At 36.0% G+C, this 21647-nt stretch overlaps 2 protein-coding genes across 2 annotated transcripts; both read left to right on the top strand.

Annotated features, from left to right (window-relative positions):
• On the top strand, positions 6877-15397 carry LOC18781339. The gene is made up of 9 exons (XM_007213669.2): positions 6877-7032; positions 8180-11368; positions 11459-11536; positions 12282-12434; positions 12776-12939; positions 13039-13186; positions 13356-13478; positions 13858-13945; positions 14912-15397. The coding sequence occupies exons 2-9, from the start codon at positions 8255-8257 to the stop codon at positions 15109-15111; spliced, it is 4068 nt and encodes a 1355-aa protein (XP_007213731.2). The 5' UTR covers positions 6877-7032; positions 8180-8254; the 3' UTR covers positions 15112-15397.
• Positions 17539-21212, top strand: LOC18780472 (APO protein 1, chloroplastic). The gene is made up of 5 exons (XM_007211569.2): positions 17539-17725; positions 18295-18382; positions 18474-18547; positions 19719-20083; positions 20215-21212. Exons 2-5 carry the CDS (start codon positions 18328-18330, stop codon positions 21050-21052), a joined length of 1332 nt encoding a protein of 443 aa, XP_007211631.1. The 5' UTR covers positions 17539-17725; positions 18295-18327; the 3' UTR covers positions 21053-21212.

Genomic DNA, 21647 nt, shown 5'->3' with positions numbered 1-21647 from the left:
GTACTTTATAGATATTAATTTGCTAGTTTAAACATATCCATATTTTTAAACTTTATACTTTTCAAAAAAAAAAAAAAACACATGAACACTTCTCCCGACGAAATTTCGTCGGCAAAGATCTATGCCGACAAAATTTGCCGGATTAGGTTTGCCCCGACGAAAATATCTTTGCCGACGAAATTTCGTCGGGAAAGGTCTTAATTTTAAAAAATAAGTATAAACTTAGGATGTTAGGTTAATTAATTTTTAAAAATTTTATTTTTAGTAACTACATAATATATTTGGAGATTTAATTAGCTGAATTAGCAATTATATTTTAATTATTATTTATTTAATGACTGATTATGATTAAATATTTTAATTAACTTCATGAATTATATTACTTAATGAATAGTAATTCAATTTTCTCTTCTTCTTTTTCTCCTTTACTAATCAAAGTAATTAAAAAAGTGAAATACATACCATGCTACTTAAAGGGTGTAGCCTACCTTTTCATTAATAAAAAATTGAAAAAAAAAAAAAAAAAACTGAGTATAGCCGCGCGGCTATACTATTTTTAATATAAAAAGGCGCCACGTGTCGACTTTTTAAAAAACACCGCGTATAGCCGTGCGGCTGTACTATTTTTTGGTCTTAAAAAAAAGGAGCCTCCAGCGATTAGGCGCCACGTGTCCCCAAAAAGTATAGCCGCCCGGCTAGACTATTTTTCAAAAAGAAAAATATAGTACAGCCGCACGGCTATACTATGTAAATATAGTATTTAATAAATAAATAAAAGAAAGAAGGACCCTCCAAGTTGCATTAGCTTGTACTTTATAGATATTAATTTGCTAGTTTAAACATATCCATATTTTTAAACTTTATACTTTTCAAAAAAAAAAAAAAACACATGAACACTTCTCCCGACGAAATTTCGTCGGCAAAGATCTCTGCCGACAAAATTTGCCGGATTAGGTTTGCCCCGACGAAAATATCTTTGCCGACGAAATTTCGTCGGGAAAGGTCTTAATTTTAAAAAATAAGTATAAACTTAGGATGTTTAGGTTAATTAATTTTTAAACATTTTATTTTTAGTAACTACATAATATATTTGGAGGTTTAATTAGTTGAATTAGCAATTATATTTTAATTATTATTTATTTAATGACTGATTATGATTAAATATTTTAATTAACTTCATGAATTATATTACTTAATGAATAGTAATTCAATTTCTCTTCTTCTTTTTCTCCTTTACTAATCAAAGTAATTAAAAAAGTGAAATACATACCATGCTACTTAAAGGGTGTAGCCTACCTTTTCATAAAAAATAAAAAATAAAAAAAAAATTTAAAAAAAAAAATAAAAAAACAAAAACTGAGTATAGCCGTGCGGCTATACTATTTTTAATATTAAAAGGCGCCACGTGTCGACTTTTTAAAAACACCGAGTCTAGCCGTGCGGCTGTACTATTTTTTGGTCTTAAAAAAAAAGGAGCCTCCAGCGATTAGGCGCCACGTGTCCCAAAAAGTATAGCCGCCCGGCTAGACTATTTTTCAAAAAGAAAAATATAGTACAGCCGCACGGCTATACTATGTAAATGTAGTATTTAATAAATAAATTAAAGAAAGAAGGACCCCCCAAGTTGCATTAGCTTGTACTTTATAGATATTAATTTGCTAGTTTAAACATATCCATATTTTTAAAATTTATACTTTTCAAAAAAAAAAAAAACACATGAACACTTCTCCCGACGAAATTTCGTCGGCAAAGATCTATGCCGACAAAATTTGCCGGATTAGGTTTGCCCCGACGAAAATATCTTTGCCGACGAAATTTCGTCGGGAGAGGTCTTAATTTTAAAAAATAAGTATAAACTTAGGATGTTTAGGTTAATTAATTTTTAAACATTTTATTTTTAGTAACTACATAATATATTTGGAGGTTTAATTAGTTGAATTAGCAATTATATTTTAATTATTATTTATTTAATGACTGATTATGATTAAATATTTTAATTAACTTCATGAATTATATTACTTAATGAATAGTAATTCAATTTCTCTTCTTCTTTTTCTCCTTTACTAATCAAAGTAATTAAAAAAGTGAAAATACATACCATGCTACTTAAAGGGTGTAGCCTACCTTTTCATAAAAAATAAAAAATAAAAAAAAATTGAAAAAAAAATATTTGCCGACGAAATTTCGTCGGGAGAGGTCTTAATTTTAAAAAATAAGTATAAACTTAGGATGTTTAGGTTAATTAATTTTTAAACATTTTATTTTTAGTAACTACATAATATATTTGGAGGTTTAATTAGTTGAATTAGCAATTATATTTTAATTATTATTTATTTAATGACTGATTATGATTAAATATTTTAATTAACTTCATGAATTATATTACTTAATGAATAGTAATTCAATTTCTCTTCTTCTTTTTCTCCTTTACTAATCAAAGTAATTAAAAAAGTGAAATACATACCATGCTACTTAAAGGGTGTAGCCTACCTTTTCATAAAAAATAAAAAATAAAAAAAAAATTTAAAAAAAAAAATAAAAAAACAAAAACTGAGTATAGCCGTGCGGCTATACTATTTTTAATATTAAAAGGCGCCACGTGTCGACTTTTTAAAAACACCGAGTCTAGCCGTGCGGCTGTACTATTTTTTGGTCTTAAAAAAAAAGGAGCCTCCAGCGATTAGGCGCCACGTGTCCCAAAAAGTATAGCCGCCCGGCTAGACTATTTTTCAAAAAGAAAAATATAGTACAGCCGCACGGCTATACTATGTAAATGTAGTATTTAATAAATAAATTAAAGAAAGAAGGACCCCCCAAGTTGCATTAGCTTGTACTTTATAGATATTAATTTGCTAGTTTAAACATATCCATATTTTTAAAATTTATACTTTTCAAAAAAAAAAAAAACACATGAACACTTCTCCCGACGAAATTTCGTCGGCAAAGATCTATGCCGACAAAATTTGCCGGATTAGGTTTGCCCCGACGAAAATATCTTTGCCGACGAAATTTCGTCGGGAGAGGTCTTAATTTTAAAAAATAAGTATAAACTTAGGATGTTTAGGTTAATTAATTTTTAAACATTTTATTTTTAGTAACTACATAATATATTTGGAGGTTTAATTAGTTGAATTAGCAATTATATTTTAATTATTATTTATTTAATGACTGATTATGATTAAATATTTTAATTAACTTCATGAATTATATTACTTAATGAATAGTAATTCAATTTCTCTTCTTCTTTTTCTCCTTTACTAATCAAAGTAATTAAAAAAGTGAAATACATACCATGCTACTTAAAGGGTGTAGCCTACCTTTTCATAAAAAATAAAAAATAAAAAAAAAATTTAAAAAAAAAAATAAAAAAACAAAAACTGAGTATAGCCGTGCGGCTATACTATTTTTAATATTAAAAGGCGCCACGTGTCGACTTTTTAAAAACACCGAGTCTAGCCGTGCGGCTGTACTATTTTTTGGTCTTAAAAAAAAAGGAGCCTCCAGCGATTAGGCGCCACGTGTCCCAAAAAGTATAGCCGCCCGGCTAGACTATTTTTCAAAAAGAAAAATATAGTACAGCCGCACGGCTATACTATGTAAATGTAGTATTTAATCCACGTGTCACAAAATACTACCGCCGCCCGGCTATACTGTTTCGAATAAAAAAAAATCTTATTATAGCCGCCCGGCTATACTCTTTAAATACGTTTAAGAAAAAAGAGTAAATCCGCCCGGCTATACTATTTTTAAAAGAAATTAGACAAAAATTGCGGATAGCCGGTCGGCTATACTATTTACTAAAGAATAAAACGGGGCAGTTAAAAAGAATTTTAAAAAAATGAGTGCGGCTATACTATTTTTAATATTAAAAAAAGGAACCCCACCCATTTGTCGCCACGTGTCAGCACAGTTTTATTTTTTAAATAAATTAAAAGTACGGAGTACAGCCGTGCGGCGGTACTATTTTTTATAAAAAATTAAAAAAAGGACGACCTTCTTTCTCTAATGCGCCGCGTGTCACAAAATAAGTACAGCCGCTCGGCTATACTGTTTTGAATAAACAAAATTCGTAGTATAGCCGCCCGGCTATACTGTTTAAATACATTTTGTTTAAAAGGGGCCATTCCATTTAATACAAAAATTAATAAAATATAAAAGGACCCTCCTGGTTGCATTAGTTTGTCCCTTATAAATTTTAATCACAGAGCCCCAAGGCCCAAGGCCCATCTTTTGATTAATTAAATATGTTTATTAACCGTTAACTCAATTAATTAGGCATTTAACTGAACGTCATACCCACAAGCCACTCAATTGGGCCGCTTGCATAGCCAATATAAACTATTCTATTTCCAAGAGTAAGTCTTAAAAAGACCTCCAAGGAACTCTAGTATTCCAATGTGGGAGCTCAAACATGTTTGCAATACCTTGGAAAACCAACAAAACTATTATGGTAATTGCTTCACTTTTGAAACAACACTTTACATGAAGAATACTACTACCTCTCTTACTACTATATGCATACTTTCGAGGTACAAGCAGTCTTTTGGGATCAGATAATGTGTCTCATCTCTAAATCTTATTAGTTAATAAAGAGGACAATCTATAGCTCTAGCTGTATAAATAGGCACTCTCCGATCCTTAAAAAATGGTGCTAAAGATATGTCATTGTAATACTCTTGACTTAAGTGATGTGAGAGTGCCAATCATCTTAAAACTCATACACAAGTTAACTTACTTTTCCTGTAATGTAAGTCATCACACACGGTTAAAGTGTTCTGTGGAATCGAAAATGCGCAAGGATACTTTTCTTTCTGAAGCCATCACGGAAAAGGTTTGTGTTATTTGTGCAATCATTAACCATCTCTTTCTAGCACAGAGGGAGGCGGCACACTCAATGAAGGCATGCGATGAAAGTATATATAGGGAGTACCAGGCTTGCAGAGGGATATTGAAGTGTTGAAAAGTGAGCTCCTGAAATTTATTTCAGAGCATGGGCAGGAAGGATTTATGCCCATGAGAAAGCAACTTCGTTTACATGGGAGGGTAGATATCGAGAAAGCAATCATACACATGGGTGGATTCCGGAGGATTGCAACATTGATGAGCCTCTCTCTTGCTTATAAACATCGAAAACCAAAGGGCTACAGGAAGAGGTAGGCTGTAATCATAATGTGTGCTAAATCTCTTGTTATAGAAAAAAGGAAAAGAGCTCAAACTCCCTGGTTTAACAGAATTCCATTTTACATACAGATTAATCGATTTCAGAGGAGCTGGGGAATGGACCCTTCATTCATGCCCAGTAGAAAGTCATTTGAGCGTGCAGGTAAGAAATGACCAACAACATGAAGATTGTTGTATTGTATATACTACTGATTTGTTACTCCTTTTGTTTGATTTCCTTATTCTTATTTTTTCAAAATTTCATGTAACTGGACAAGATTTGAACCTAAGACTTACCTCAAACCACCAAGTCACTTTACCCTTGAGGCAAGGCCTAGGACTTGATAGAAGGAGATTATGATCTCATATTTGGTTAGATGGTTTACTGTGGCATAGCCATTGCATGTTTGAGAGGGACATAACAGTCCGCAGCTAGCCAGACCTAGTTTTTCCTTGTCTTTTTGTTTCTGCTACAATTTGTTTACTAGGAACCTAGGTTGTTTCACCTTACTAAGTAAATACTATTCTTTGTATCTTCCTATAAAACCAATTCTGTTTTCAACATTTTACAGGGCGCTACGACATTGCGCGTGCATTAGAAAAGTGGGGCGGCCTTCATGAGGTTTCACGTCTACTGTCGCTCAAGGTGCGGCACCCTAATCGACAGCCACTATATAATATTTTAATATAATATATTTAATTTTTTAAATATATATTATTTGTATTCAATAATATGTGATAATTATGTGATAATACGTGTATTAAACATGAAACATATGTACGTATATGTTCAATATGAGTATTGTATATTTGCTTTTTAAAAAAATGCGAATTTTATCGAGTTTTTAAGACATGTACAAAACCAGTATATAGCTTTTTGTTAAAAAAAATCAGAAAACACCTAGTATAGCCGCGCGGCTATACGATTTCTTCATAAAAAATTAAAAAATTGAGTATAGCCGCCCGGCTATACTATTTTAAAAAAAAAACTGAAAAACTCAGTATAGCTTTCTTTTAAAAAAAATTAGAAAAAACCAAGTATAACCGCTCGGCTATACGATTTTTTTTGAAACAAATTTGAAAAAACCCAATGCTATTCTATTTTTTTTTTACATTATCACAATATAGATAGTCTCAACAAAGAAAAGAAAAAAATCTCTTAAGGACGGCTGGGATGCGTGTGAGAGTGACTAAAGTGCATCTCAATCGTTGATATATATATGATTCAATAATTGGCATGCAAGCTTTTAGTTAGATTATCAACTTCTTTTTGATAGAGACAGATATTCTTACCGCAAAGAGCTAAAACTCCCACAAACTTGGTGAGTGTTAAATTTACAAGATTACCATATAAGTTGTGCACAATTTCCAATTAGGGTAAAATGAGGTGCGTATAACACTTCAGCATGTGCATCTAGTAGAAAAAGCACACCCAATTCTATTAGAAAATCCAACTAGATTTTGGGTCGTATGTACACATATTCATTCTAAGTTCTTCACACAGTAACCAAGTACTGTTACAGCACATCCAAAGCCTGCCAAAGAATATCCCCCTCCAAGTGGACAGTGTTGTGCACGAGCTCCTACAGCGAGTGGGCTCTCCATAAATCAAAATAGAAAATTAACAAGATCAATTTTATCTTTTTTAGCCGTGGAAAATAAAAAAATTCGTTACCGTTCTGAGAAAGCCGTAAATCTCCAAAATCTTCTTTAAAAAACAAAGAAAAGAAATGTGAAAAAAAGAGAGTCTTTGAGCTCACAGAAAGTTTCAACTATAAGACGCATAAACAGAGAGCAACAGAGAGAGAGAGGGTGGGGGTATTCACAGTCAGTGTTTGTGTTCTTCACTGATCTATGTTATTGTCTTCGAAGGTAATTATTATGTTAATCTTCTTCATTATTGTTTTTTGCGATCAGTTTTGTGTTCGTTTCACCCATTATTGTATTATTGTACTAATTTCAGCTGGATCTCTTACAAGCTATGGTCTTTTTTGTTATTTTGGGATTTTGATGTTCAATTTTGAGCTGATTTTGTGTGAATTTGAATGGGTCGGAGTTCATATGCTGAAAATCTTGCCTGATTGCTGTGAATTTTGGGTTTTTTTTGTTTTTATGTTTATGTCAACTCGAAAGGGGTTTTTTTTTTGTTTTTGTTTTTGTTTTGTTTTTTTTTTTGGGGTTTGATTCTGTGGGTTTTGGATCTTGAATCTGAGTTGCATGTCGGTGACTCAAAATCTAGCTCAAGTCTTCTTAGTCTTTCTAGTCTACCGATTTTCTGATTGAGTCAATTTCACAAGTAAATTCATGAAATTCTCCAATTTTATTGAGACAGTGTTACTAGCAGTTATTATTATTCTTCAATATTATTATGGGGAAACCGAGCTGTATGCTTGTTGAAACGGTTTGCATGCTGAGAAAATGAATGAAAAAGATGATATGGATACAAATGGGTACAATGGAAGTCATATTTATAGTTGTTGATGCAGTCGTAAGTTGATCCAAACAATGTGAATTGTGGAATATCTTTTGGATTCCAATTGGGTTGATTTATCGTCTGTTTGGTCACTGAAAATAAAGAAGGAAAAAGGACATGATATTTCAAAGCTTGTATCTGTATTGCTTTAGATCATCTCGAAAAAGTTGAAATCTCCTCTAAAGTGACTCTTTTTTACAACATTTTCATTGTTTAGAGAAGCCTGTTTCAAAGTTTATCAAGGTGCTTCAAGTATATATGTGAATATCAGTGCATTTCTGAAATTAGATAATTATGAGAGGTTGTTAGGTTAAAATGTTTGAGTCTGTAGTTTGTTCTTTAGACTTGATTATCTATATATGGATTCACTGGTTTGTTTCTCAAATCATTGATGAGTTTTGAACTCAAATTGAATAATTTGTTCAAGGTGCTTCAAGTCTTTTGGCTTCTGTCTTGTTGGAGAAGGTTGTTTTCTTATACATTGCTCATGCTTAGAGATTATCCTTCTGGTTGACTGATCTAGTGATACCTCATTTACTCCCTTAGGTTCCTAATTAAGGACTGCTTCATTGGAAGAATGTATTCTGATAGCAAAGATTGCAGTTGGCTACCCATGGGAGCATGCTCATGTGTCATATTTACTGCTTTGTGGCGTGGCTGTTTATCCAGGTGAAGTTAGACCATATGGATAGAAATTTGGGTAAAGGTACAATGGATCAACAGAAAAACTACGAGCAAGTTCGATACAGTACTGTTGAAACTAGAAATGAGGGACATGGGTCTGCCAATCAAAGGTTTTTCCCGGATCCATCAAGTAATATTAACACTAACATGCGACCTCCAGATTACAATGTTGCTGTTGGAGCCAGGCCTGTGTTGAATTACTCCATTCAGACCGGCGAGGAATTTGCTCTTGAATTTATGCGGGAGAGGGTGAACCCAAGGCAGCATTTAGTTCCACATGCTTCAGGGGATCCTAATAGCTCTCCTAACTTTATGGATCTAAAAGGCATACTGGGAATTAGCCATACAGGTTCAGAAAGTGGGTCTGATATTTCTTTGCTGAACTCAGTAGAAAAAAGTCGTGGCCAGGAATTTGAAAGAAAGGCATCTTATGCACATGAAGATAAGAGTTACTATGATTCGGTACGGTTACCACAAACCTCATCAAGGAATGACATCAATCGAGGACTCAGTCATGTCTCTTCAGGACTGTCTGATAGCTCAGTGAGAAAACTGAAGTTTCTCTGTAGCTTTGGTGGTAAAATTTTGCCTCGTCCTAGTGATGGAAGGCTTAGATATGTTGGAGGTGAAACACGTATTATCCGGGTAAACAGGGATATCTTTTGGCAGGATCTTATGCAGAAAATGTTGACAATTTATGAACAAACTCGTGCAATAAAGTATCAGCTTCCCGGTGAGGATCTTGATGCACTTGTTTCTGTTTCTTGTGATGAAGATCTGCAAAACATGATGGAGGAATGCACTGTGCTACAAGATGGGGGATCACAGAAACCTAGGATGTTCCTGTTTTCTAGTCTTGATTTGGAGGATTCTCAGTTTGGTGTAGAAAGCATAGATGGTGATCCCGAGATTCAATATGTAGTTGCTGTAAATGGTATGGACCTAGGTTCAAGAAAAAATTCTATTGCTTTGGCAAGTTCATCTGGTAACAATTTGGAAGAGTTACTCAGTCTAAATGTTGCAAGGGAGAGCACTCGAGCAGTGCCTGATACAGCTGGTGCGAGCACAGCACCGTCAGCAGCAAATGTGCCTTCCTCAACTAATCAATCTTCTCAATCAGTACTTCCAGGATCTTCAGGTGCTTATGAATCCAATTCACACCCATACCAGGGACAGAAGATGCACAGTGGAGAAGCGAGACAGCATCCACTGACAACTTTCCACGCTGTGGAGAGCTTCCCTGGGAAAGATGGACAGACTACTGTGCCCTCTTCTGCCCCATTGCAATATGATTTTGGTTCTCACCCTTCTCACTATGCAACGCCTGGAGGGAACATAGATTCAATGGCTATATATGGACAATCCACTCAACAAGGGGGTTTGATTGAAGAGCAGCTATATGGTGGCATACACGGGCAAGATTCAGAATTGCCCAGAAAAGAGGTGAAATTGAAAAGAGATAGCTCAGCACAAAAGATAAATGAACCTGAGAAAATTCAATCTTTAGAGAAGGAAGCTCCACTAAAGGAAGCAAGAATGAAGAGAGAGAGCTCTCTCCATAAGATAAATGAAAGTGATAAACTTAGGAATTTAGAAAATGAGAACGCTGTTTCTCTACCTCCATATGATGGTTCAATTCCAAATTATATTTCTAGGGATGAAGTTTCAGTTGCCAATTCAGCGGCAGAGACAGGATCATCTCTGATGGCTACAAGAAGCAACAAAAAGCTCCAGGAACCTCGACAAAATCCAATTACCTCTGAAGATGTAAATGACGGGAAAAGGAACAATGAAGATGACCAATTCCACACATCGAGTGGACCATCTAATCCTGGATATGGTGGCTCTGAGGTTGATTCCAGATATGGTGGCTCTGAGGTTGATTCTATGGACTTTAGCTACCTTGAACCGCCTGTGGCTCCCCAGCGTGTCTATCATTCTGAGCGGATCCCCAGGGAACAAGCAGAATTGAACCGTTTGTCAAAATCTGGCGATTCTTTTGGTTCTCAGTTTATGATAGGTCAGGCACGTTCTGATCACTCACAACCAATTGCGGACTCTGTTGATAAATTGCGTGATGAAAATGTTCCTTTGCAGTCTGAGCAGTCTGGCTTACCTTCAAAACTACTGCATGTTGAAGATGGACTGGCACAATTTGAAAAGTATAAGGAATTTGCTGAAAATATTAACAAAATGAATTCTGATGCTTATCCTGAGGGGCTTGAGCCAAAGGTACAAACTCCTGACTTGAGACATGTAGCTGTTAATTCTGTGGATGGCCATGAAATGGGCCGGCTAAAAGATAACTACAAAGACCCAACTATCAATGATAAAGAAGTGGCTGCGCGGACTCAACTAACTGCTGGTCAAGAAAATTCTGGTAAGCTTAAAGATTCTGCTTCAGTTCCATCAGAATTTGAATGGACTGAGGTTGCCGCCAATAAGGACCAAGGGAATAATGCTGAGGGTCATGCGCATCCATTGTCTTGGACAGAGAACCCAGCTAAAGGTGTTGCTCATGTTCAGTCTACTGCTGGGGTTGGCAACCCAGAGCAGGGAGATATTCTCATTGATATTAATGACCGATTTCCTCGTGATTTCCTGTCTGATATATTTTCCAAGGCTAGAATCTCAGGGGACCTTTCTGGCATGAGTCCACTTCCTGGGGATGGAACTGGCTTGAGCTTGAACATGGAGAATCATGAGCCTAAGCATTGGTCATATTTCCGAAATTTGGCTCAGAATGAATTTGTTAGAAAAGACGTTTCCCTTATGGATCAGGACCATCTGGGTTTCCCATCCCCACTGACCAATCTTCGAGAAGGAGTTGCAGTAGATTACAGCTATCCACCTTTGAAGCCTGATGGAGTTGTTTTCGGTCACACTGACTCCCATATAAATTTTGATGAGGATATTCGTCAAGAATCATCTGGTATAGCCAGTCCCAACACCATGAATTTAGCTTCAGAATACAATCCCTCTCCACCCAAGGGAATTGAGAGTGAGCAGCTGGATGGGGTAAATCATGGAATACGAGAATCAGAGTATGAGGTATCTCTATCTGCTCCATATTTTACTAGTAAATCACGCTATTACCATCTTGATTGCCTCTGACCAATTTTCATTTGCACTTTCTTATAGGATGGCGAGCTAAATACTCAGAACACAGGTTCTCTTGTTGATCTTTCTCGGGGAGAATTTGATATTAGTACCTTGCAGGTATGACAGTCAGTTTTTTTCTATTTGCAATATGAGAAAGTTAAAAGTAATGCTCTTCTCTGGAACCTATCCGTGAACTATACAGATTCATTTTTCATTTATTTTCTTTTCCTGGGTATAAATTTTTCCCATATCCTTGTTCAATTAAAGCCAAGGCAATGTTTGACTAAAGCTTAGTAGTACTTGGGTTGCATTTGGGAGCAATTTTTTTGCCTTTCCACCATAGAATTATGCCGCTTCAGCTTGCCTATTAGACGTGTTGACAGTCCCCCCATGTTCCTCTTTAGTGGTTCTGTTGTCATAGGAACCCCCAATCTGGAAACCACCAATCCCTCAAACATCACATGTATTGTATAATATTCCTCTACTACAATGGCACTGCCATTACTAACTTAGCTTTGAACTTCTTCATACTGTTGTTTGCACCCTGCCAAATCTAGGTTAACAACTGTTTGAATCTAAATCACTGTCTAAAAGAATATATCAAATATAACTTGTGCCCTTTGTCATATATTTTGGCTTTGTTTTGTCCATTACAAGTTTCATTGTCATACTAGTCTCGAAATGATCTAAACTTTTGCACATCAGAAGTGATTGATGAAACATCTTTGCAATGCATTCATCATATTGCATCAGACATACATTTTTTCCTTCTGATTATCATCTGTCCTCTGTTCAGTTGATGCAAATGGAAATTGTGAAATCTGTTAATTCTCTTGTTGGTCATCTATGAATTTCCTAGCAGATCATAGAGAATGAAGATCTTGAAGAGCTTAAGGAATTGGGTTCTGGCACATTTGGGACAGTTTATCATGGAAAATGGAGGGGAACAGATGTTGCCATTAAGCGTATAAAAAAGAGCTGTTTCACAGGGCGCTCATCAGAGCAAGAAAGACTGGTGAGTCGGAACAGATAGTTTTCTTGTTCAGTAATTCACTAAGCTAGAGTCGGAGTGAGTCATTTTTTCAGTCTATGGTGATGAATATCTCCAATATCATCTTATGCATAATGAAGGCAATAAAGAATCCATAAATTTAATTCTAGTTGGCTGTGATCGCCCCATTGTCTAGTCTGAGAGTTGTCCTTGTTTCAGATATTTATGATAACCTCTGGGTGCTGGCTGTTGGAGGGCAGCCTTCACCTACAGCGTTGTGCTCATTAACCAGTAATCATGTGACATATCAATAACAGTAACTGTTGATCCTCTTTTTCTTTCTTCTATTTTTTCTTTGTTTCCAGACTGTTGAGTTCTGGCGTGAAGCCGAAATTCTTTCGAAGCTTCACCATCCAAATGTGGTTGCATTTTATGGCGTTGTCCAGAATGGACCAGGAGGAACACTAGCCACCGTGACTGAGTTCATGGTGAATGGCTCTCTGAGGCATGTTTTACTTAGCAAGGAGAGGTAATATTTCTTTCTTTAGTTATGTCAAAGATGCAATCCTTTGCAGTGTACCAGAATCTCCAATCTTCTTAATCTTACTTTGGTTTTGTGAATGTCCAGACATCTTGATCGTCGTAAGCGGCTCATTATTGCTATGGATGCAGCATTTGGAATGGAATATCTGCATTCAAAAAACATAGTACACTTTGATTTGAAATGTGACAATTTGCTTGTGAACTTGAAAGACCCTTTACGACCCATTTGCAAGGTATTTGTACAATTCTTGTTGTCTTTGTAAGATTCTGTAGTTGATTAGGAATTCAAGATGGAATCTTGCTTATTAAATGGGTGATTATCGTCGTTTTTTCTTCTTTTCCGAACAGTAATTATGTTCTAAATCAAACAAGTATTTAGCAGAAAATTCTTGAATTTTGCAGGTTGGAGATTTTGGCTTGTCAAAAATCAAAAGAAACACCTTAGTTACTGGTGGTGTGAGGGGAACCCTACCCTGGATGGCTCCAGAGCTTCTTAATGGTAGCAGTAGTAAGGTTTCTGAAAAGGTAGGATACTGCAGTTCATTTCTAAATGCTTACTGGTAGAAAAAGAATATTACTAATGCATAGTTCAGCTGATTGTTGAACTTATATACTCTACGGGAAACACTAACTTAAGTGGATAATATGCAATTTAAAATCCAATGGAGGATGACTTAAATCTGTTCTTGTCTGCCTTTTAGGCAGATACAGTACTTGTGTGCGTGTTTGTTCAAAATAGTTTAAGCAATAAAAATAACTGAGGCCAAAAGGAGAAAAAAGTTATTCAGTATTCGAATACATGAAAGTTAGAGATTCTTGTGGTTTTCATTCCTGATATCATTCAGCCAATTTCTTTTTCCGTACATTGATGCATGTCATTGAGCCACTTTTTGCCTGTTGGCAGGTTGATGTATTCTCCTTTGGTATTGTCTTATGGGAGATACTAACTGGTGAGGAGCCTTATGCCAATATGCATTATGGAGCAATCATAGGTGAGTACTAGGCTCTCTCGTCATGATGTCTCACTCGGCTTCAGTCCGATGTTCAAGCACATTTAGTATCTTGTTAATTTTTGCATAACATAATGAACCAGCATCCGTAAAATTAACTCCCTCAAGAAGTTGATGCTCGAGTCCTTCCCTTGTTGATTTCATTTATTTACTTATTTTATTTAAAGTTACTTTTAAGTAGCATATTATCAGATTTGGTTGAGTTTAGGGATTTCGGTTCATTCATGTAATGAATCTTTTCAGAAAACAGATATTCAATTTTGTCATAGATTGCTAACCTTGAGCACTACAAAACCAGTCATTAATGATAAAGTTGGATCTTGAAATTCTATATGGTCTGGTTTTGCATAGAACAAGAGGAATCTAACCATTGAACTAGAATAGACTGATGAATCATGAATGAAGTAAAAGGTATTGTAGATTAATTTTAAACTTTATGAAAAATCTATTGGACGGCTAAAAAGGAGCTATCATTTAGCCTTTATATAATTAATGGAATGATGTTGAAAGCGACTTTAACCAGTGTTTACATTACATTAGTTAGATTCCTTTTAAGGAATAATATATTTAGAATTTTACTGATTATACTTCAATTTAAGTAATAAAACATAAAATATGAAACAATGTGTTTCACCAACAAATGTAGTGTAGGATTTTATCTTTCTTTTCTCAAGTTCATCCTTGACTGAAATTGGTTTTGGACTTTATGTGCACTGAGGGCTGCTCCTTACTGGGACCATTAGACAATCTGATTGCACAGGGAGTTAAAACTTATTGATCAACAAAGAGCATTTGTCCCGTTCTTAACTATGACATTGATTAGTCCTACTGGTTTTGCACATGTTCATTGCTCACCTGCTGATTTTTCATGTATGGAGAGTCAAGAGAATAGAGAGAAAGAAAGGCTGGAAATTGTACTTAACTTGGATTCCCCTTCTTTGTTTGCAGGAGGCATTGTGAATAACACATTGAGGCCACCTGTGCCAGGCTATTGTGATTCCGAGTGGAAGTTGCTAATGGAGCAATGCTGGGCTGCTGATCCCATTGCTCGCCCATCATTTACAGAAATAACCAGACGCCTGCGGGTGATGTCTGCAGCTTGCCGAACTAAACCACAAGTTCAAGGACAGAGCCAGGTACCCAAGTAGCAGGGTTTGATATGATTCACCCATGCAATCTTAGCTTAGCATGAGTTGAGCATAAGAATTTCTTTATACTCCATATAGGTTTGTATTATATGAGAAGGGAGAAGGGCTCCCGTTGTAATGGTGGAACTATAGGGTTTGGGTCTAAAACCTTACTGGACGACGGAATGATTGTGTTGTGTATTGGTGCATAAATGGGAAGAATTGGTTTATATGTAAATCTTATTTCTGTGTTCATAGTAAATACAAAATTTACTCTTCGTTGAAAGAGAAGTGGGGTTGGTTTAAAGGCCTTGCTATTATTCGTTTGAAGCCATACGCCGCATTTCCCATTCAGAAATGGTCTCTTGATTCATTTGACGCCATGCATTATCCAATCAAATGAAAGGAGTTTTATCTACTTAAAGAAATTTATAAAAAAGAAAAAAGAAAAAGAAAAAAAAAGAAGAAGAGTAGAAACGTGGTGCTAAAGCATATATCTATTTTTTGTAAGTACAAACGATAGTTTAAACTAGAGAGGAGGGGGGACATTCAAAATGTCAGAAAATGCATTTGGTTAATGCAAACATTAAGAATTGAAATTATTAATTAAATGAGGATAATATGGTAAATTCACACTTTTTCATATTAAAAAAAATTTAAATAAAAAGAAAAATCAGATAATGGATCCTATTTTTATGGAACACAATTACCCATTATCTTTTTTTAATTCTAAAGCAAATTTAAAAATTTTATAAAAAAAAAACCTCTCGTAAGTGCGGAAGCGCGTGTGAATAGGCTAGTAACAATAATCTATATCTATATATATAAAGCAAAAGGCAGATAATGGTGAAACATTCAAAATGCCCTTAGTTAATGCAAACATTAAGAATTGAAATTATTAATGAAATGAGAATAATATGGTAAATTCACATTTTTTCATATTAAAAAAATTAAAATTAAAAGAAAAATCAGATAATGAATCCTATTTTTATGGAACACAACTACCCATTATCTTTTTTAATTCTAAAATAAATTCAAAAAAAAAAAAAAAGCCTCTCACAGGCGCGGAAGCACGTACTCAGAGACTAGTAATAATAATGTGTAAAAACATGTTTCCATAATAACAATAATAATTAGGGGTGGGCATCAAAATCGGAATACCGAAATCGTGCCAAACCATGCCAATTTCATGCCATCCCATTTGGTATTAAAGTGTAAACGGGATGATACCGTGTCATCCTGCTACTGTTTGGCACGACACCGGTTCCAGATTTGTGATCTTGTTTGGTGCCATACTGTAACGAATGGTACCAGGTAAATAATAAATTCCAATTTCATATTCCTCCTCTACCACGAATATTTTGACTCTTCCAGCTTTGTTTCCTCCGTCTCCCTTCTCTTCTCCTTTCCTTCCCTCTTTTCTTCTATTTTCTTCTCCTCATCCTCCTCCTCTCCTCTCCTCTCTCTCTCTCTCTCTCTCTCTCTCTCTCTCTCTCTCTCTCTCTCTCTCTCTCTCTCTCTCTCTCTCTGTGTGTGTGTGTTCTTCTCCAAAGTGTATAAAATTGGTGGAAAAAGAAAGCCCCAAAGTCTCTTCGAGTTTTAGTGTAGAAAAATCAGGGGTCGAAGATCGTATTCTTGGTTGGTCTTGAATGAAGACTTGATTGTTTGTTTTGTTGTATTAGGCTTGATTCGTGAAAGTGAATATGAATGTATTCTATGTATCATATAATTCGGCAGGTCTTGAACAAGACTCTTGAATCTTGATTGTTTGTAAACTTTGTATCAAACTTGATTTATAAAAATTGCAAGATTTCTGAATTTTTGCAGGATTTTTTACGGTATCAACATTGATACCGAATCATACAGGTCCCGTTTGGGTCCGGTATAGTTTGAACGTGTTCTCAAAAACTCTCATCCCGTGTCATCCCATCTTAATTCTCCTATTAGGAATTGACACTGAAATGACCTCCATCCCGTGTCATCCCTTACCGTGCCCACCCCTAATAATAGTAGGAAAAATAATTGAAAACTCCAGTAACCGAACCAACTTGACAAATAAAGACGACCAAATAAGTAGATAAAATGATAATAACCAGTATTATAACTTAGGCTTATTAAATTGATGTGAGAAGGATTTATTGGAAGTTAGATACTACAAATAATTAGATAAAATGATACCTATTATTTGCGTAGGCTTACCACATTTTTATACCACATTGTATACCACATTTCTAATAGAGGTGGAGCCCACCAATACAATAGGGCCTACTTTTATTAGAGAGGTGGTATACAATGTAGTACGAAAAATGTGATAAAGCCTAACATTTTTCTTATTTATTTATTATGAAATTCGGTTTCTGTGGCTACTTGATTACCAACTTTTATTTACCAACCTATGTGGCATGTGATATGGCCTCTTATAAATTGATATTGCCAACCATGTCCTTCGGCTACTTGCAGATATTATGCCCTCTTATAAATTGATATTGACAACCATGTCCTTCCATAAGAGATGATGTGGAAGCTGTTTGCTCTGATAATAGCCGCCCACGACGTCTGAGTCTCTTACAGCACCAGTTGCGTATTATATAACGGTGCTCTTCAATCGGTGTTAACGAACTCTCAACTCTCAAAGGTAAGCTCTTTTTCTCAAGTATGCAAAAAACTGTCTACCATAATTGATAATTGGGAACTGGGTTGTGGTTAGGCAGCCCTCGTTTTCGTAGGGTACACAATATGTTTGAGGAAAAGCCTCACAGGACCCATCCAATATTAATTTGATGGTTCCTGTAAAAACAGTTCAAAAGCAATCTATCATTAAGTGAGCTTCAGCTGAATTTGGCCATTTGGGTGTGGAAGCAAAGCAACAACATTTTACATTAGCTTTGGCCTCTAACAAAGAAAAGAAAAAGTATTGCATTTGGGTGGGGATGATGTGCCGTGCTGGAAAAGATTTCCTTTTTGGTTGAATACCCATGTTCTTTCTATTTCTGATTTATATTATTGTTCATTCATTCGCAATACTGCTCAGCTATTATATATTGGCTTTGAAATGACATCATGGCTATTCACTGACTGGTTCTGTACATAAAAGATACACCATTAGCTAAAGGATTGAAACATTTTATTCATTGGTTTTCTTTTCACACTATGTTGTTTGTTGTACTTGTTTTTTTAATTTTTAATTTTTATTTTTATAACCAGGTGACTGGGTTCTGGGGATAATAACATAGATAGATGTTCCATAAGCCTCCAACAGTATCCTCTGCTTTGTGGGAACCATATCAGAAAGGTGATCTAGTCCTTTCATTTTCTATCTTCAAGCTTGTACTTTTAGAAGCAATTTTACAATGAACATGTATTGATTTTGCTTAATTCTGCAGGTGCTTGCCTCTGTACCGTTGAGTTCAAGCGAACTCAACTATCAGCTGCGAGTTCATATAGTGTCGGGTTCAAGGTTTTATTCTCTCCCTTTCATTATCCCTTCTATCCTTATTGTTTGTTAACTATTTGTATATTACAAACATGCATCGTAGTTGATTGATTTGGTTAATTATTTTTACAAGCAGCCTATCCATTTTCTCAGCAGTTGCTGTTGCCTTTTTAGCAGAGCTTGTAGCATACAAGCTCATATTAGAGCCAAATAATTCCTAAGTATATCATGGAATATTGAATGCTAATATCCATTACCAGACCCAACCAATGTTTTTTCCAATTTCTGGGCTGTTAAGAGGTAGTGAGCACCTGTCAGTTTCCATCTGCAGGATTTCATTGAGTAAATTCATCTATAAGATCTTTTAAATTCTTTGAGGACTTGATGTCATATGGGGCTATGGAAATGCCTTGACATAGGATTTGAGCATCAAAGGTATTTACCATATATCATCCACCATGATGTGGTGCATTGCATCAATACTTGGAGTCGTGGTAGATGTCTGTCTCCAGAAATGGTTAGAAATGTCTGAGTACTGTAAACTTGTTATGGAAATTTTCTTCTGGTTTTAATGAGAACAGTGCGTTGGTTTTGACAAGTGCTCCAACTTTTTTATTTTCATCCATAATAATTGGTTCCTCAAAACTTCTAAAGACTTCTTCAGTCTTTAGAGATATGCCCTTTAGGGTTATTTGGTTGGATTGGAAAGCAGCCATTTCCTAGCTATAGGTTGTGTGTGTGCTACTGGGGTTCTTTTGCTAGTAGCTTAGGGTTTTGTTCAGTCTAGCTGCTCTTTCTTTGTTTCTGTTTTTGTGTGGCCACCTTGCAATAAAATTTGTTTCCTTTTCTAAAAAACAAAATTGGTTCCTCAAATCTAAGGCAGAGTTGATTGTTTCCATGTGAGTCTGCAAATGAAATTGACAATAAAAAAATACAAGAAATAAGGGATGAAAAAGTATTAAAAAAATTCCTCGTGGAGTAGCTGGTTGAGAAGCACTGTGCTTCTCACAACTATTTAATTAGTTTCTTGCATGTGTTCCTAGCGGTGTTACACCCTGAGGCTACTGTTATTGTGATTTGTGACAGTACTGGTGCTTTGAGAATATCTTCCTCCTTAATTTGTATATTCATGCATGTAGTTGTGAGTTTGACTTTCATCCTGGAACTGGACGCTCAAGTTTTATTCAAAATGCAGTTTGAGCATGGAAAGCTTCATAAAGGAGGAAGTATTTTGGGAACTATCTTTTCTGCCAGTAGGAAGCCCAGGGTAGAACCAACCTTAAGGAAGCGAGAAACATATCCCCAAAATGTGGATCTTCCACCCGTACTACCTAAGCAAAAGAAGAAACCCTATCCTATTCCCTTCAAGAAGATCAAGCAGGTTGCAAAGAAGGACAAAAAACTTGCAGAAATGGGTATAGAGAAGCCCCTCGACCCTCCGAAAAATGGATTACTTGCCCCTGATTTAATTCCTGTTGCTTACCAAGTACTAGATGCGTGGAAAGTTTTAATTAAAGGCCTTGGCCAGCTGTTGTATGTTATTCCTGTATACGGCTGCAAGTAAGTATGTTTTTTTTATGTTCTGTATCCATTTTTCAAAACTTCTGATGCGGCTTTATATAGTTATGTACTAATCTTTTAACAATCTAGGTTAAAAATTGGAACGTTGAATTGTTTTAGCTCTTTTGCAGTGAATGCTCTGAGGTTCATGTGAGCCACTCTGGTCATCACATGCAGGACTGTCTTGGCCCAACCAATTCCAAGCGCCGAAGCTTCCATTCCTGGATTAAGGGTTCTATCAATGACATACTTGTACCCATCGAGGCATATCATCTGTATGATCCTTTTGGTCGGCGCATTAAACATGAAACTAGATTTCAATATGACAGGATTCCAGCTATCGTGGAGCTGTGCATCCAAGCTGGTGTGGAAATACCGGAGTACCCTTCACGTCGAAGAACCAAACCTATCCGAATGATTGGAAGGAAAGTAATTGATCGTGGTGGATTGGTTGAGGAGCCACAGCCATGGCGCGCTGCGAATCCATCTTCACTTGTTGATCTCGATACACATGGGGCTTGTGAGCGGTTTCCACCTCCCCTGCCATCAGACATTCCCAAGATTGCACAGGAGACAATGGATGCATATGAAACTGTGAGGTTCGGGGTCACGAAGCTGATGAAGAAATACACTGTGAAGGCATGTGGGTATTGCACAGAGGTTCATGTTGGACCTTGGGGTCACAACGCAAAGCTTTGTGGGGAATTCAAGCACCAATGGAGGGATGGGAAGCATGGTTGGCAAGACGCTACCGTGGATGAAGTTTTCCCACCAAACTATGTATGGCATGTCAAAGACCCTAAAGGGCCTCCAATGAAAGGGGGTGCACTCAAGAAGTTCTATGGGAAGGCTCCTGCGGTGGTAGAGGTATGCTTGCAGGCAGGTGCACAGATCCCTGAGAAATACAAACCCATGATGAGGCTTGACATTGTAGTCCCTGACAGTGAGGAGGCACTGTTAGTTGCTTGACGATATGACTTTGTTTTTGTGCAGCATACTGTGAAGATTGTATATTATTGTGTGCAAACTCTGAATCTTTACTGTAAATCTTTGAGGCTTGTGTGCAAACTGTGGCATCATGATCATCACTTCATCAGAAGAAAATGGCACTCTGGCCACTACTAAATCAGGTTAATAGCTGCCATTCCAAACATTTTAGCTCAAGCGTGCCCATGAATTAATCATGACCTCCAATTTAATCACCTTGTAGAGAAATGAGAATTTTGAAGAAATTGTGTTAAATTCCGACTGTCAAATCCTGATCAAGGCGTGTCAACTAATGAATTTTGAAATTGGAGTTGGACTTCCTTGATTTTGACCAAATAATGAATTGGTTCTTTAGTTCGTTTTCCATCAATTTTTTTTTTTAATCACAAATTGAAGTAACTGATAGGTTGATGATCTTATTTTCCATGTTTCTTTGGGTAATTAAAAAAAAGATGATCTTCATTTTCATTTCTTGATTAGTTACAAGTTATTGCCAGAGGGGAGATTAATTTTTAGAAACATGGTTGGAGAAATTCTTCTCTCCCTAGTAGTTGATGTCTAGGTGTAGGTGGTGTCC

This window comes from Prunus persica, chromosome G4 (genome assembly GCF_000346465.2).
Source record: "Prunus persica cultivar Lovell chromosome G4, Prunus_persica_NCBIv2, whole genome shotgun sequence".
Taxonomy (NCBI): domain Eukaryota; kingdom Viridiplantae; phylum Streptophyta; class Magnoliopsida; order Rosales; family Rosaceae; genus Prunus; species Prunus persica.
Note: the sequence above shows the minus strand (reverse complement) of the source record. Positions and strands in the feature narration are given on the sequence as shown.

Excerpts from the sequence above, each read along its gene's own strand:
- LOC18781339 (XM_007213669.2), top strand. The coding sequence starts at position 8,255 with ATGCTCATGTGTCATATTTACTGCTTTGTGGCGTGGCTGTTTATCCAG. Across the intron at positions 11,537-12,281 it reads TTGATATTAGTACCTTGCAG|ATCATAGAGAATGAAGATCT; the intron begins GTATGACAGTCA and ends ATTTCCTAGCAG. Across the intron at positions 13,946-14,911 it reads GCATTATGGAGCAATCATAG|GAGGCATTGTGAATAACACA; the intron begins GTGAGTACTAGG and ends CTTTGTTTGCAG.
- LOC18780472 (XM_007211569.2), top strand. The coding sequence starts at position 18,328 with ATGTTCCATAAGCCTCCAACAGTATCCTCTGCTTTGTGGGAACCATAT. Across the intron at positions 18,383-18,473 it reads GTGGGAACCATATCAGAAAG|GTGCTTGCCTCTGTACCGTT; the intron begins GTGATCTAGTCC and ends TTAATTCTGCAG. Across the intron at positions 18,548-19,718 it reads CATATAGTGTCGGGTTCAAG|TTTGAGCATGGAAAGCTTCA; the intron begins GTTTTATTCTCT and ends TTCAAAATGCAG.